This window comes from Mixophyes fleayi, chromosome 11, assembly GCF_038048845.1.
Source record: "Mixophyes fleayi isolate aMixFle1 chromosome 11, aMixFle1.hap1, whole genome shotgun sequence".
Classification (NCBI taxonomy): domain Eukaryota; kingdom Metazoa; phylum Chordata; class Amphibia; order Anura; family Limnodynastidae; genus Mixophyes; species Mixophyes fleayi.
The window spans coordinates 14428745-14444155 of NC_134412.1; the positions used below are offsets into that span (position 1 = coordinate 14428745).

Consider the following 15411-nt stretch of genomic DNA (forward strand, 5'->3'; position numbering starts at 1 on the left):
TTAATGCACAATTAGGGAGGACACCCCAAAAGCACTGAGGAGTGCTACAAATTATTTAGTAGATACTGCTGACAGATATGACTTTTGACAGCCAGAAAAATTAATGCACAATTAGGGAGGACACCCCAAAAGCACTGAGGTGTGCTAAAAATTATTTAGTAGATACTGCTGACAGAAATGACTTTTGACAGCCAGAAATATTAATGCACAATTAGGGAGGACACCCCAAAAGCACTGAGGAGTGCTACAAATTATTTAGTAGATACTGCTGACAGATATGACTTTTGACAGCCAGAAATATTAATGCACAATTAGGGAGGACACCCCAAAAGCACTGAGGAGTGCTACAAATTATTTAGTAGATACTGCTGACAGATATGACTTTTGACAGCCAGAAATATTAATGCACAATTAGGGAGGACATCCCAAAAGCACTGAGGTGTGCTACAAATTATTTAGTAGATACTGCTGACAGATATGACTTTTGACAGCCAGAAATATTAATGCACAATTAGGGAGGACACCCCAAAAGCACTGAGGAGTGCTAAAAATTATTTAGTAGATACTGCTGACAGATATGACTTTTGACAGCCAGAAATATTTATGCACAATTATGGGGGACACCCCAAAAGCGCTGGGGAGTGCCAAATATGAAGAAAAAATAATAAACCTCTATCCTCCTCTCTGCACTAGCGATTTTGGTTAGAGCAATTGCAAGAACAATATTGTATTCTCTGTCCCTGCTCTAATTAGCCTATGACTACACCCTGCTCTCTCCCTCTGTCAAATGGCGATGGATTGCTGTGGAGGCGTGTATTTATAAAGTTGAAGTATCGCGAGAACCGAGCCCCGAGATCCGACGACGTCACAATGACGTTCGGCCTCGATTTGGATTCGGAATGGGCGGGAGAGTACCGAGCTGCTCAGCTCGATACTCGGATACCCAAAGTTCGGGTGGGTTCGGTTCTCGGAGAACCGGACCCGCCCATCTCTAATTATAAGGGAGTTAATTTGAAATGAGATTATTAAAATGCTAATGAGAGATTTAATGATTTCGAGGAGCTTAATAATTGACGATAAGGGGATTGATTGATGAGGGAAATAATGATTATTACGAGACTACTTTTTGTGATGAGGGGTTATTTATGAGGATTTGGGAGTTACCTATGATGGGCCACTGATCATGGGGCAGTGCTGTGTGCTTGCCCCTCAGGGAAAAATTTGGCAATCCCTGCATGTAATGTGTGGCTAGAGGGCTGGGGGTGGTATTGGTGTACTGTGTGGGAAGAGGGGTGGGGGTGATATTGGTGCAATGTGTGGGAAGAGGGGTGGGGGTGATATTGGTGTACTTTGTGGGAAGCGGGATGAGGGTGGTATTGGTGTACTGTGTGGGAAGAGTGGTGGGGGTGATATTCATGTACTGTGTGGGAAGAGGGTTGAGGGTGGTATTGGTGCAATGTGTGGGAAGAAGGGTGGGGTGGTATTGGTGTACTGTGTGGGAAGAGGGGGTGGGTTGGTATTGGTATACTGTGTCGTGTATAACATTTTTCTATTCTTCTCTGTAAATACTAATTGAGATGAGCAGGTTTTCAAAATATAATATTTCCATTCTTTTTTAAAAGATATTATGCATAGATACAGCCATTACTGGATGAAACAGATACACGCCCAGGGTCTGAAATGCCAATTGACAATCAATATTTTATAGAAAATGTTACTTATCATTACTTAAAACACACCTTCCCAGCATACATCACTGCTGACACTCTAAGTCTTTATCATTGACGAAAACATTACTTGTACTTGCCAAACCAAACCTCTTGACCCCGGTCAAAGCTGACATTTCATCATTAAAGTGACATGTTCTTGGAGGGGTCTTTTGGAAGGGTCTTTCGACCTTATTTTGAGCAAACATGTTCTTGGCTTTGTCCGGTCATTGTGAAGTAATGGAATCTTACTAAAACATGTTTCTTGTTGTTTTTTTCTCTATTGTGTAATATGTAAAGGTCAGTACTTTTCCACTTAAAAGCACAGGCACATAAATTTAGATTAGTTCTGTATTAGTAATATATAAGTTTATATTTGATATATATATATATATATATATATATATATATATATATATATATATATATATATATATATAACAAAAAAAGATATATATAATGGCGCTAATTACCACAGCATAAATACAATTTGAATAGACAACTGGTGTAGATAATATATAAAGTCCAGTTTTAAGGAATCAGTCCCAGAACAACACTTAGCTCAGTTGAGAGCGGCAGCCTCAGAGTACTTGTGGCCAGATGGTTAATCCGGATAACGATAATGCTGCAACAGAAAAACAAGTAGGGCGCCCCAATGTGTATTATCAAATATGGTATTTGGGAAGATGTAAAAGCTGCGTACCGTAAAGATGTATTCAAGATGTAAATGGTCATATGGAGGTTCCTCTTCAGAGGTAATCCCTCTCAAACTCCATCAGATGTAGCGACAATGCAGAAAAGACAGAACAGAAAATAACATAGTGCAGTATTGTTTCAAACTGTACCAATTTTGGAAATAGTCCTCCACTAGCAGACAGAGTGCTAGATCAAGTAGTGAACCCAAAGGTGAATGATATAACACACAGGTGCAAAGTGCATCCCTAAGTGTATAAAAACTCCGTACCAGAAAATCAGAGGACCATAGACTTTCTTAGACCGTATATATAAAATCAGGCAATTGCTCTGTCACAACCTCATCCAATGGCGGTGATGAACAAGATTGAACAAGAAAGAATGCAGTGTAAAAATATAATCAATTTATTAAAATTGAATAGCGCAGTAGTAACTCACATGAGGTAACCACAATAGCGCTGGTAGATGTCACCGCTCAACGCGTTTCGTCCCGGTGCAACGGGACTTCCTCAGGAGCAATAAAGTACTTTGCACAGGGCACGCATGTCGCGGTACTACTAGCCAGTTGCCAGTGTAGCGGTAAGGAGGATCAGACGGTCCGGGTCAGAAGCCAATTGGGAATGCAAGGTACAAAAGGAAGATCCAAACTGGTAGTCAACCAGGCCAAGGTCGCAGGAACAATATGGGTCAGAATACAGGAGAATGGTCAACAAGTCGGGTCACAAGGGTAATACACAATCCAGGAGAATAGTAAGGAGCGCCGGGTCAGAATCCAATAAAAAGCAACAATGAATATGCTGGAGACAGGCACCTGTTACTCTGGCACCCTAATGGCACCAGAGCCAGGTTTAAATAGGAGCAGAAGAGCAGGGATTGGAATAAGCAGGAGGAGGCACGGACAGTCAGGCTGCATGCCGAAAGAAGCGTCCTGTTGCCTAGCAACGAGACGGGTCAGGGCGCATGCGCCCGACAGAGGAGGAAGCTGGAGCCGCGGCGCTCCTGTTGCTAAGCAACAGGTCGCCCCGGCCGAGGCCCATCTGGCGTCCGTCCCTGCATAGCGGAGGAACAGCGGGGACGGCGCCTGACACAGCACTTCTGTCCTGAATATCCTGTCATTTTCATAGGAAGGTCCATAGGAATGTGGACCTCCTTAATTTAATCTCAAATTTTTATTTTTAAATGTGCACCAAAGTGTAAAATAGTTTTGTAAATATGTCTATAAATAACAAAATCTAGCAAAAAAATCTCCTTTACTTTGGAAACTAGTGATGTTAAAGTGTGACAAAAATAATGATACCTATGAGTACTTCACTTCTTCCTCTACCATCATATCACCTAGGCCACAGATTAGACCACATTATTCTCAGAAATTATTATAATGGTTATAAGTGTAATTATCACCCCTGTATTTGACTCCACCGTAGTTACCCCCCCCCACCCAACCCTGTATATAATCAGCCTTCATAGATAGAAAGTTTTTCCGATTCACAACTAGGTGACAGCTCTCATCAAGAGGAAAGTCCTGTATAAAAACATATGCTTTTAAATGGTCACTGAGTTCCTCAGTAATTTCTAATATTCTTATATTTCATAGTAGAGGGAACATTACATCATGTATATCCACCTTTAATGTGGAATATGTAATTTTCATCAATATATGGATTAACAAAGTGTATCACTCATGTCATAGGCAGCAAAATGCATGTCAGATGTAACTCATTGTTGTCAGTGTAACAGCAGTCTAGCAGCAGACAAACTTGGCAAAATATTAACTTTTTTTCTTCTGCACAGTGAGTTCTCTATGTAACTATTTGAGTACATTATCCAAAGCCAAAATGAATCATTAAAACTTATTTAAAAGCACCAGGAAGCAATTATATTTCTAAAGCATCCGATAGCTTTATTTGTCTTTTGAAGTTTCATGAAGTAGTTCTGTATATTCATAACTATCCACCATTATGAAACAGTATCTATAAAATAAAGTATATAAGAACAGCTTGGAAAGGTCATAACAGAATTATTGACATATAAAAAGTGCAGTGTTGCTGGTAAAACACCATCAAAATATTTTAAAATTTCTCTTCATTATTAAATCCAAATTTTGCATAATAATATTAGCTATAGGCAGATTATACGTATAGTTCTTAAAACAGATACAGGTAAAAATTCAATTAAAATATTTAGAGTATGGGTAAAAATGTCTCCTTAACTTTTTTTACATCTGCTAATTATGTACCCAAATATAAATTCAATTCCAGATGATAAATCAATCAAATATTAGGAACGCAAACTAATTTTCACAGTAATAAAGCGTAGACACCCCAGGAACTACGGGCCTGAGTCATTAAGGAGAAAAGCATAAAAAGGAGTAACTTTGCACCTTGGCAAAACGATGTTGCATTGGAGGGGGAGGTAAATTTAAAATGTGGGTACAGATTTATAGTTGGGATAGGGCAGATCTTAGATCAACTTTAAATTTCAGTGTAAAAATAAAGCTATCCAGTATTTGTGTGCTGCATGAAAAAATAGGTCGTATTTAACTTATATGTAAAATAATAAACTAATTTGCACCCCTTGTATTGTCCCGGAGGAAACATACTTCTTTTTTTGCCTTACTTTCCTTAATGACTCCACAAGTCTAATACACAATAGTGACAATTTGCAACAATTGCTTATATTGATTTGAGCATGTATATAAAAAAAACATCACAGCTAAAGTAGGCAGCCTAGCCAATGGGAATTATCAGTCCCTTCAATCCATAGGCGTAAATATTGTGGGTCCCAGAGAGTGTGCTGATTACGGGGCCTGGACTTGAGAAGGGCCCAGCTATATATCAAGTCACCCAACCCCGCTTCACACTTATGTTCCCTCTCTGCTCTCAAAAGAGCAGAGCAGAGGCCTCTTATGATAATGCTGCAGTCCAGCGAATGTTCAGAAGACAACCCAGCTTGATTCTGTTGAGATTAAAGAGAGCAGTTTGGGAGGTGAGAAAAGGATCACCAGGACCATACCAAAACGTTGCTATGGGATTTGGCAATTCACTATTCGGCCCACCCCAGCCTTAATCTCTAGTTAAAGACCTGCATCATAATGTTGTTAGTGCAACAAAGTTAGTGCTGGTGACCATCACTAACAATGAGTGCTGAGATTTAATCTACATTGCCATCCTCTATTCTGCTATAAATAGGCTGAGTAAAATTAGTAGAGAGACATTCTTAAAAAAAAGTGGTAAAAAAATGATCAACCAAATTAAAAAAAAATATTACATGTATCTGCAACACAAAAGCATCGAAAAATGGCAAAATATTAGAATGTTCTTTTAAGGGATCATATTATGGAAGCAATTTTGCCTGATCATTCCAAAGTAGTAAACAAAAGAGCTTCTAGTCTGAAACAAATATTATGTTCCCTTTTGTTGCCTACGGATATGGAAAATAAACAAATAAAGATGCTACTAATGCCCTAGTCATTATGATTGTTAATCAATATGAATAATCATTTTTTTCTTGTTACTAAAGTAGACTATTAAATAGAGTATTTTAATTAACTGCCAAACATATTATATAATTTATTTATTAGTGTGCAAGCAATTTATTGGTTAGAGAAGATAAAAGCTAAACAAACAAAAAAGCGCAAAATGGATCCTATCTAAGGTAAGACTTATATTGATATATAATAAAATTTATTTTAATCACAAAAAAAGCAATAAGTTAAAAATCATTATCATATATATAGAAAAAAACAACTCATAAAACTAATGATCCGGACCAGTTGTAATATAGTGTATGTAAAATTCTCTCCTATAATGCACATATAGGGAAACAATCTCAGTACTTTATACTATAATTCTGGATTGTTGATAATATAAGATCAAGGGGCCATTCCACACTTTCCAAAATACGATCATATTAGATATAATCCATATATCAATTTCACAGTCTTATGTGGATCACAATGACTTTTACAGTCACGATCATTCATGTATTACAACAGTATCATGTGGAAGTATAGATCATAATTATTATTATTATTATTATTATTATTATTATTTTTTATTTATAGGGCGCCACTAGGTGTCTGTGGTTCCGTACAGGGACATACAAAATTACAATACAAGGTGAGACAGAACAGTACAGTAAACAATAATCACAGTAACTCAATGAGCTCAACGCTAGGGTAGGGGGATGGGAGAGTCCACATACGACGGAGCCCAGAAGGGAGGGTACGGGTGACAGGGAATTTCCCAGAGGGAGAGGAGGGAGCGAGAGGGGATGGGAAGAGGGTCCTCAAGGAGGAGGGCTGATAGCTGGAGAGCAGAGTTAAAAGTGGTGGAGACAGGAGGAGAGATGACCCTGCTCAAAGGAGCGTACAATCTAAGGGGCGGGGTAGACAGACAGATAGACACGGGGGAGGGAACATCTGACTCATGAAGTCTCCTGTAAGCGGCTTGAAACTCTGCCAAATAGAGCTGCACATCGAATCTATCTTCTGCAGCTAAATATTATTTGCTCACCGCAATGATCTTAACCACTCAGGAGTTTGTGAAGGGAATTAGGAAATAATGATAGTGGAATCCAAAAGATTATTATGTCTCTCATTCAGTGAATCCGTCCAGTAAGCACAATCAGGCTCAGGTCCTTTGATCACAGTTAAAAAAATTATAATCTGACTCGTTTCTCCACTGATGCTATTTGGTTTCATCTGAGGAACTGCTCTGGAACATTAGTTTTTTTAGTTATGTTTTTTTATATATATTTTTATTTATATATGTGATATTGAGTTTTAACTTATTGTTTTTTTATGATTAAAATACATTTTATTATATATTAATATAATTCTAAGGTGGTATTTTTACCTTAGACAGGATCCAATTTGCGCTTTTCTGTTTTCTTTGCTCTTTTTTCTCTAAATTCGATGTTCTTTGAAGAAGCAGCATTATTAATCCTTTTCTAAGTGTATCATTGATATTACAATGGTTTTTTTTAATAAATAACATATATGGTTTTACATAAATCAGCTCTTAGTCTCTACTCCTAACGTTGGGTGTAGGATTACTGTAATTTATGGTTAGACCTTTTCTAAAATTAAAATTACATTTAACACATAAATAATAGTACAAATATCCATAAGAAAAAGTTAAAAAACAAACAAACTTTGACATTTTTCCCATAGCTCATCTCATGTGAAATCTGTGGGAATTGAGTTTCAATCAAATGGGAGAGATAGCAACTTAATTTAATTTGAAATAGAGTTTTTCTGGATACCAACATCCAAATGTTGGATGCCAGCATTTTGATGGGAAGTTGGGAATGGAATTTTATCTATGCCAGTTCTTAGTTTTCAGAATCTATTACATTTTATAAATGCTATGTAGAAGACATTCTTATATGGGCAAGTTCACAAATAGGGTTAATGGATTTCATTAGTTTTGTTAGTGATAATGACTATAACTTGAAATTCAAATATAAAACACATAAAAAATTGAATGTTTAGATGTGGTGTTAGAGGCTTCGTGTAACGATATAGTCACTACTAGAAATTTTATCAAGACTGTGTACATGAATTTTAATTTTAAATTTAAGAGTTTCCACACTTAATAGGTGGGAGAATAATTTACCATTTTCTTAATATTCTTGCATGAAGATAAATTGCATTAGTAGGGTCATCTGTAGCCTACATTTCATAACATATACTTAAAAATTATGATACAGCCTGGTATTCAGCCTGAAGTTTTGAGTCTATCTGATCACAGAAACCCCTGGCAATTGTGAAATATAAGGATATTAAGAATCACCTGGAAGCTCTATGATCATGTAAAATCAAAGGCTGAGATGTTTTATACAAATCAAGAAACTTTGAGGTGACTTCTAATTTCTCATATGTTTGTTGGTTAAATTTGTGTTTTTCTGCTAAGACTAGCAGGAGGGATGGAGCTAGTGATTAAACTTGAAGGGTCCACCCCTGCATGTATTGTAAGCAGTGCAGTAACTAAAATAGATGCATAAGAAATGAAGAAGAAAAAAGTAGGGGCAACTGTCACTCTATCACATGAATGACTAATTCATGCTATAGAATGGTATATGTGACAACGTATGCTATAGTCATTCTTACATTCTGTTTAAACAATACATATAGCTTCTCTGCTTCATTTCCAATACCTATAGCTTCTCTGCTTCATTTCCAATACAAATAGCTTATCTGCTTCATTTCCAATACCTATAGCTTCTCTCGTTCATTTCTAATACCTATAGCTTCTCTGCTTCATTTCTCACTCCTTCAGTTTTGGTTTTTCTGCACAAGTTTACACCACCAACAATAAATGCTGGTAAGGCCTAGCCCTGCCCCATCCATGACATTTAAGAGCTCCAGGTCTTGCATAAAATCACAGCCTATAGACTCAGGCCTGTGTATCTTCAGGGAATTCATTGATGACTTCTAATATGTCTATACTTCACCATTAGTGGTTCACTGTCTGGTTTGTATACAGCATTTTGCATTGTTTATTAAGGTTCATCAGCTATATATAAAGATATACACTTTAATCCATAATACATATTTTCAATAAAACATTGCTTGTACAGAAAGGGAATTGTTACATGCTAATGTCACAAGAACTGTCTCACAATGGATCGACTTTGTGCAGTTATAGTTTACTTTTAAGATTGAGTTAATCCAAGTTGAAGCCTTTAACAAATAGTTCTTTCCTGCCAAGTGGGAAGCAAACTGTTTGTGATCAGTACATATTACGTATTACAGGTGCACAGACATTATATCACCAGCTTATGTTTTTTCTCCCCACTGGCCAGAATGCAAGTTGTTTAAAAAGTAGGTCATTCATGGGGGTCCATCTCATAATGTATTATAAAGCAGTTATTAATTCATGTTTCGCAATGTGTCTGAGAAACTGGCAATAGACCTAAATCTGGATTTACATAACTGTCTACTTTTCATAGTCTTTAAAGTGAAACTAAACCTAAAGAAAATATATTAATATTTTGCTATACAGGGGGTGCACTATCCTTAGACATAAATTATTCAGAAGTTTCTCACTGCACACTGCTATATTTCCTTGAAAGTTGAAATCATTATTAATTATATTTCAAAATGCATGATTTTAGTTTATTGCACACACTATATAATTTACTATACTTATAAGGCCATGTTGGAGGCCTAAATTATAGCTTGCCTATCTCACTTGTCAATTGTACTGAATATATTTAGGTCCTGATGCTGAATTAAACTTACTCCAGTTTGCATAAATTCCGAAAATGTGCATTGTACATGCTGGAGGGTAGGTGCAAATATACACTGATGATGATGATGATGGTCGCCAGCACTAGTTTGCTGATTGGCTGATTCTGAATTCCCCTCTGAAGTTGATAGGTGCTTTCTGCATTGATTGTGCATTTATTATAGGATTTTGTGGGCATAATTTGAAAAAAAATATTTTGCTTTCATCCATAAGTGTTAAGGAAGGTTATATCTGCTGTATTATATCAAGCCTAATAGTGAATGTGTTTTTCAATATAGATAGAATATGTTAACAAACTTTCCTTGTGCTAATAACCTGGTTGAATCACTCTTCATGACATTCTGGAGTATATGCAAATTGCCGTAATTAAAACTAAGGTAGCAGACTTTATAAAAAAAATAATATTTGTGTCATTCTCAAAACTTTTGGCTATGACTGTACTCCAGAGTGTCATGAAAAGTGATCAGATGAATTGTAATTAATTTCAAAGTCCCTCTTTGCCATGACAATGAACATTATCCTAAAAACAACATCTCCACTGCATTTCAGCCCTGCCACAAAAGACCAGCTGACATCAGGTCAGTGATTCTCTCGTTAACACAGGTGAGAGTGTTGACGAGGACAAGGTTGGGGATCACTATCACGAAAGCCAGATAATGGGAATGGTCTTGACCTCTGCTCGAGTAATAGCTTACCCTCAGAGAGGTGCGGAGTCTAACAGAGGAGAGGTATTCATTAGGGATTCCCGCAAGGGAATATGGTCCTAGCGGGCTCTGCAGGGTGCCTCAAAATTAAAAAACATTGGCTATTGTCGTTTAAAACTGTGCGGCGCCCGCCGCACAGCTGCCGAGAAATCCACGGGGAGGGGAGGGGAGGGGGGAAGGGGCTATGAATCTTACCTGCATTAAGCTGCTCCTCTCTGCTCTGTCTCCTCCCCTCCGCTCACTGACTGTCGGGCGTGACATCCTCATCACGGCCCGACAGTGTCTGTGAGTGGAGGGGAGAAGACAGAGCAGAGAGGAGCAGCTTAATGCAGGTAAGATAAGGAAAGATGTGGCGAGGGGAGGGAAGCGCCGATTTTGATTGACAGGGTACCTGCGGCGGGGGGGGGCGCTGATTTTCACAGTGTGCCTAAGGCGCCAAGGACCCTAGCATCGGCGCTGCCTAGCTGCTCTCAACCGCAGGTCACAGTCCTCAAGGGGGCACAGAGCAGATAACGCGCTGAACTACCAAGTACAGTAAGGTAGAAGGGAAGTAGTAGTGAAGAGATGATGGGAAATGGGACCATAGGGGAGCGGTGAGCTGCACAGGTGTTTGCTGAGAAGCAGTGAGCTCCACCATCAACGAAGTCAGGAACCACGGGAGTAGCTGAACAGGAGTCAAAGGAGATACTTCCTATCAGGTAGAAAGACCAGATGATCTGACACCCATTGAATGTAGGAGGGCCCTTATAAAGAGAACTGGCTGCAAATGATCCAATCTCTGCTGAGCATAGATTTTGAAGGTTCCTGGGCTAGCACATGTGCAAACCATTGGGCAACATGGCATCCGATGAGAGAGGAATGCCAGGCTGAACAGCAGATAGCCGTAACCAAGGGAAATCAATGATCACACGGACTAAACTGGTGCAACGCGTGATAATCACTCTGTCATGCTGATTGAGTTAGAAATAACAGACTAGAAGCTTTAAAAGGAGGGTGGTGCTTGAAATCATTTTTCTTCCTCTGTTAACCATGGTTACCTGAAACACATGCAGTCATCATTGCTTTGCACAAAATGGACTTAACAGGCAAGGATATTGCTGCTAGTAAGATTGAACCTAAAACAATCATTTATCGGATCATCAAGAACTTCAAGGAGAGAGGTTCAATAGTTCTGAAGAAGGCTTCAGGGCGCCCAAGAACGTCCAGCAAGCGCCAGGACCATCTCACAAAGTTGATTCAGCTGTGAGATTTGGGCACCACCAGTGACCATTTAATGATGTTATTTATTACTATTACCGTTAACCAACTCCTCGCAATGGTAATTCTGATTCAACCTAAGAAATATAATTCTTATTTTCCCTTAAATCCACAGGACCAATATTTATATAATAGGTTATGCTCATATCTTCAAGAAAAACTGCGCACAAAATATAGTTTCATTTAAAACATGTTGTATTATTAACATTCTAATTGTAAAACTTATGTATATATTATAAAACAGTAATCAGTGTATTTATACAAACTCAACAGATTTCTTTTCATACAATACATTACAATCAATTTCCTGTTGTAAAAATATACAAGCTATTGTGTCTCTGTTTTGACTAACTATTTTCTAAAGGTTTGTGTGTGTGTGTGTGTGTGTGTGTGTGTGTGTGTGTGTATATGTGGAGGGAAGAAGGGGGGAGACCTGTGAGGGGGAAAGAACACACAGGCAAGACTCCATTCTAAAACCCACTTTTTAAAAATACATTCCACAACCAAATCTTCTCACAGTTATCTCAAAACTTCCACTATTTATCCATCTATCATTTAATTTCACTTATCTCAGTCAAAGTCTAACAGCCATTATTCACTATCCACATTCCCTTCACATGGTAGCTTCTACATCTCCTCCATCTTTCCATATTAACTATTTCAAATTCTTCAGCAATAAACCACATTACTTCAAAGTTTTCCATTACAAACTACCTTTTAACAATCTGACCACTTCCTGAACAATACTATCAATGAGCAGGACTCGGTTCTTAAACCTCTAATAATATACTTTGAAATACACCACAAATATCTATTTTACACAAAAGACATCAATTCTAAATATTTTTTGCAATAGTCACAAATGCTACCATTTAAACCAACAATCCATCCCAAATATAACAGGAACTCCAGGAATTGTACAGCATTACAGGAGTCAACACATTGTCAGTCATCTTAATCACATGTGCTTGTAATGGCCTAATTTGCTGCCAATTAAACTTTCATAGCAACAGGGCCCAGTTCTTATTAGACTACATAATCACATACAAATCAGACTAACACCATACCATTACCTATATCATATCTGCACAGCATTGCAACATTATTACAAGGCACGCAGTTGTGTAACACTATCCATACCAAACCACAATCTAACTATTAAAACCAACACAAGTTCCAAATAACTCTTGCACTAACATCATTTTATCTGAACTCAGTCTAATCCATTCACATTTACCATCTGTATACAAACTTCCATATCTCAGCTATATTCTAACCAATGACAAATGATCATTCATTCTCATATACTCTACCACATATGGATTCAGATTTGACCACCTTCCATTCAAACCTCCATTATACTTCATTCAAACTCTACCATTTACAAACCATGAAAAAACTATATATTTCCAGATTCGCTCACCTTCCATTCAATTACACTTTACCTACTAGCCAGATTCTAATGTGAATTGCCTTCCCAGGCCTCGCATATACAGACCATCATCTAATTAAACTTAGTTTCCAGCAGCCGTCTCTGCGTGTCCTTTCCGGGTCAAAGCAGGATAACAAGAGAAAGCTTTGTGTTTCTGCTAGAGAAAAAATTAACTTACAAGTGGGTGGAGTTTACCTTTCCACAGGAAAGGGATCACAGCCTTTCACATGTTAATCTTGACCAACTGCTCAACAGACTTACACAAGCATACTGTTTCTAGTGGGGGGAGGAGGGTTTTGTTAAGACCAATTTCTAATTCTTTTGTGGCTGATTCTGTTCTTATGTTATAAAATTAAATATAAAATAATAGATTATTAGATACTCTTCATCATTTAGAATACCCCTTTTCACCCTTGTTCCACCTCTCCAGGGAGATTGTTTGTGTTGGGATGGAGCTTCCCAAAGAGTGTTTTTGGGTGTAAGGGTTATGAATGGAGAGAGAAGGGTGGGCTGCATTCATCAGGTCCATTCCAGGGCTTCCAACATACCAGACACTCTTCTGGTAATCAAATAAAGTGCTGTTATTTTATATGTGTGGGAGACTAGGGGGTAAATATATTAAAGTGCGGATCTTGCAAGTCGCAGATATTTGGCATCTTTGTAGGGGAAATTTAAAACGGCAGTGGCTTTAAAGGCAAAACTTGCCTTTACTAGAAGTACTGGAAGTAAAGTAAAAATGTAAAATACTGGTTTAAATCCAGGCATTTAGACTGATCGTGAAAGAGAGTAGAAAAATCTGACTCTTCACTGTGTGGAAAAGATGACCACTGATCTGGTCATTTCGCTATTGAGTGGTTCTCATAGTGACGCTCCTCCTAGACTGTGCACGCAGCACATGCTTTTCCCATATACAAGCACCAGCTTTCTAGTGTATAGATGCATCCGATGCAAAAAAAAGGTCATAATCAGACACATGGTTAACTTAGTTAGTTTGCTTATTTAGGCCCCTACTGTACTGATCTTACACATTAACGACCCTGAGTAACCTCTCCGAGTACAAGTGAATGCAAGTCCAAGATATGCGTGACTCAAAATATGGACTGAAGTTGTGTATATATGCAGTGGGACAAATTATATGCAAGTTCCCTTTTTATGTGGCAAACGGACTTGTGTCTAACGCTAAATCACCATGAAATGTGGGCTACTTATGGAAACTGTATCACATATTATTGTGTAGAAAAGGGAATTTGCTTTTTATAAACTGAAATAGAAAAATGATAGGTAGAATCTGTTGAGTTGCTATGGACAACATACTATCTACATAAGTACCCCCAAATTTAAGAGATGCTTTGTGATGAGTCATTACTTTGTGATGGAGCTTTTTTTCTTTTTTTTTTAAGAGTGAGCAGATAGACACCTTGTATTTGTGATAATATAAGTAAATTTGGAGAAAAAATATGTCTGCAGAATACCTTGTCCTACATTTGTAGAAAGGGAAGTGCAGCACAATCTCTTCTTTGAAACACAGAGACAGTATACAGTATATTTACATTGTCTAGAACCAAAGAGAGGCAACAGCAGATTTTTTTTTCTTCTTCCACCTTTTAACGTTTGCCAGATACAACGTCAGGGATCTCTGTTGACATTTTTGATTAACTTTAATAAGTTTGTGGTTGTTTCACGTTGCAGAGTTGGCTCACAATCCCGAAATTCAATGTATGTTACCTCACTGCATTAAGATATAAATATGTCATCAGGCATCAGCCATCAGCACAATCCTAACAAGAGAACATCATCCAACTGACTCCCAGCAGAATGAAGTTTTCTTACATTGGTGCCCTATGTGTCTTTTTGACACTAATTGCTGCAGGTGAGTAGACAACAATGGAAGCAAATACAACATGAGACAGATCTATAGAGATATAAAAGATATAATATATATATGATAGATAGATAGACAGAAATACATAAATTGAAAGCTATAATAGTTAGAGATAGAAAGCTATATTTGACAGACAGACATTGAAAGCTATGTTAGATAGACAGACAGAGATGGAAAGCTATATTAAACAGATAGATGGAGATATAGAAATATATGATATAGACAGATGGAGATAGGGAATTATATTAGAAAGACAAACAGACAGTCATAGAAAGATATATTAGACAGTCATAAAAAATATATACAGTATTAGACAGAGAGACAGAGATAGAAAAATATATTGCACAGACAGAGATAGAAAGATATATTAAATAGACAGACAAAGATTAGATAGCTAGACATACAGACAGAAATTATATATTAGATAGACAGACTTCAAAGATTGTATCACTGGAACTTCACGCTTCAGCAAAAGGGTTTGTTC

The 15411-nt window shown here is 37.6% G+C and overlaps 1 protein-coding gene across 2 annotated transcripts in view; it reads left to right on the forward strand.

Moving 5' to 3' along the window:
• LOC142107804 (uncharacterized) overlaps positions 1–15411 on the forward strand; it is a 105469-nt gene that overhangs the window by 83587 nt on the left and 6471 nt on the right. Inside the window, exon 1 of one of the 2 annotated variants that reach the window (XM_075191423.1) lies at positions 14795–14915. The exons of the other annotated variant lie outside the window; for it this stretch is intronic. Within the exon in view, the coding sequence (XP_075047524.1) occupies positions 14861–14915 (55 nt within the window). The 5' untranslated portion in view covers positions 14795–14860. Of the gene's footprint in view, positions 1–14794; positions 14916–15411 lie in introns of those variants that run through there. 2 annotated transcript variants of the gene reach the window in all.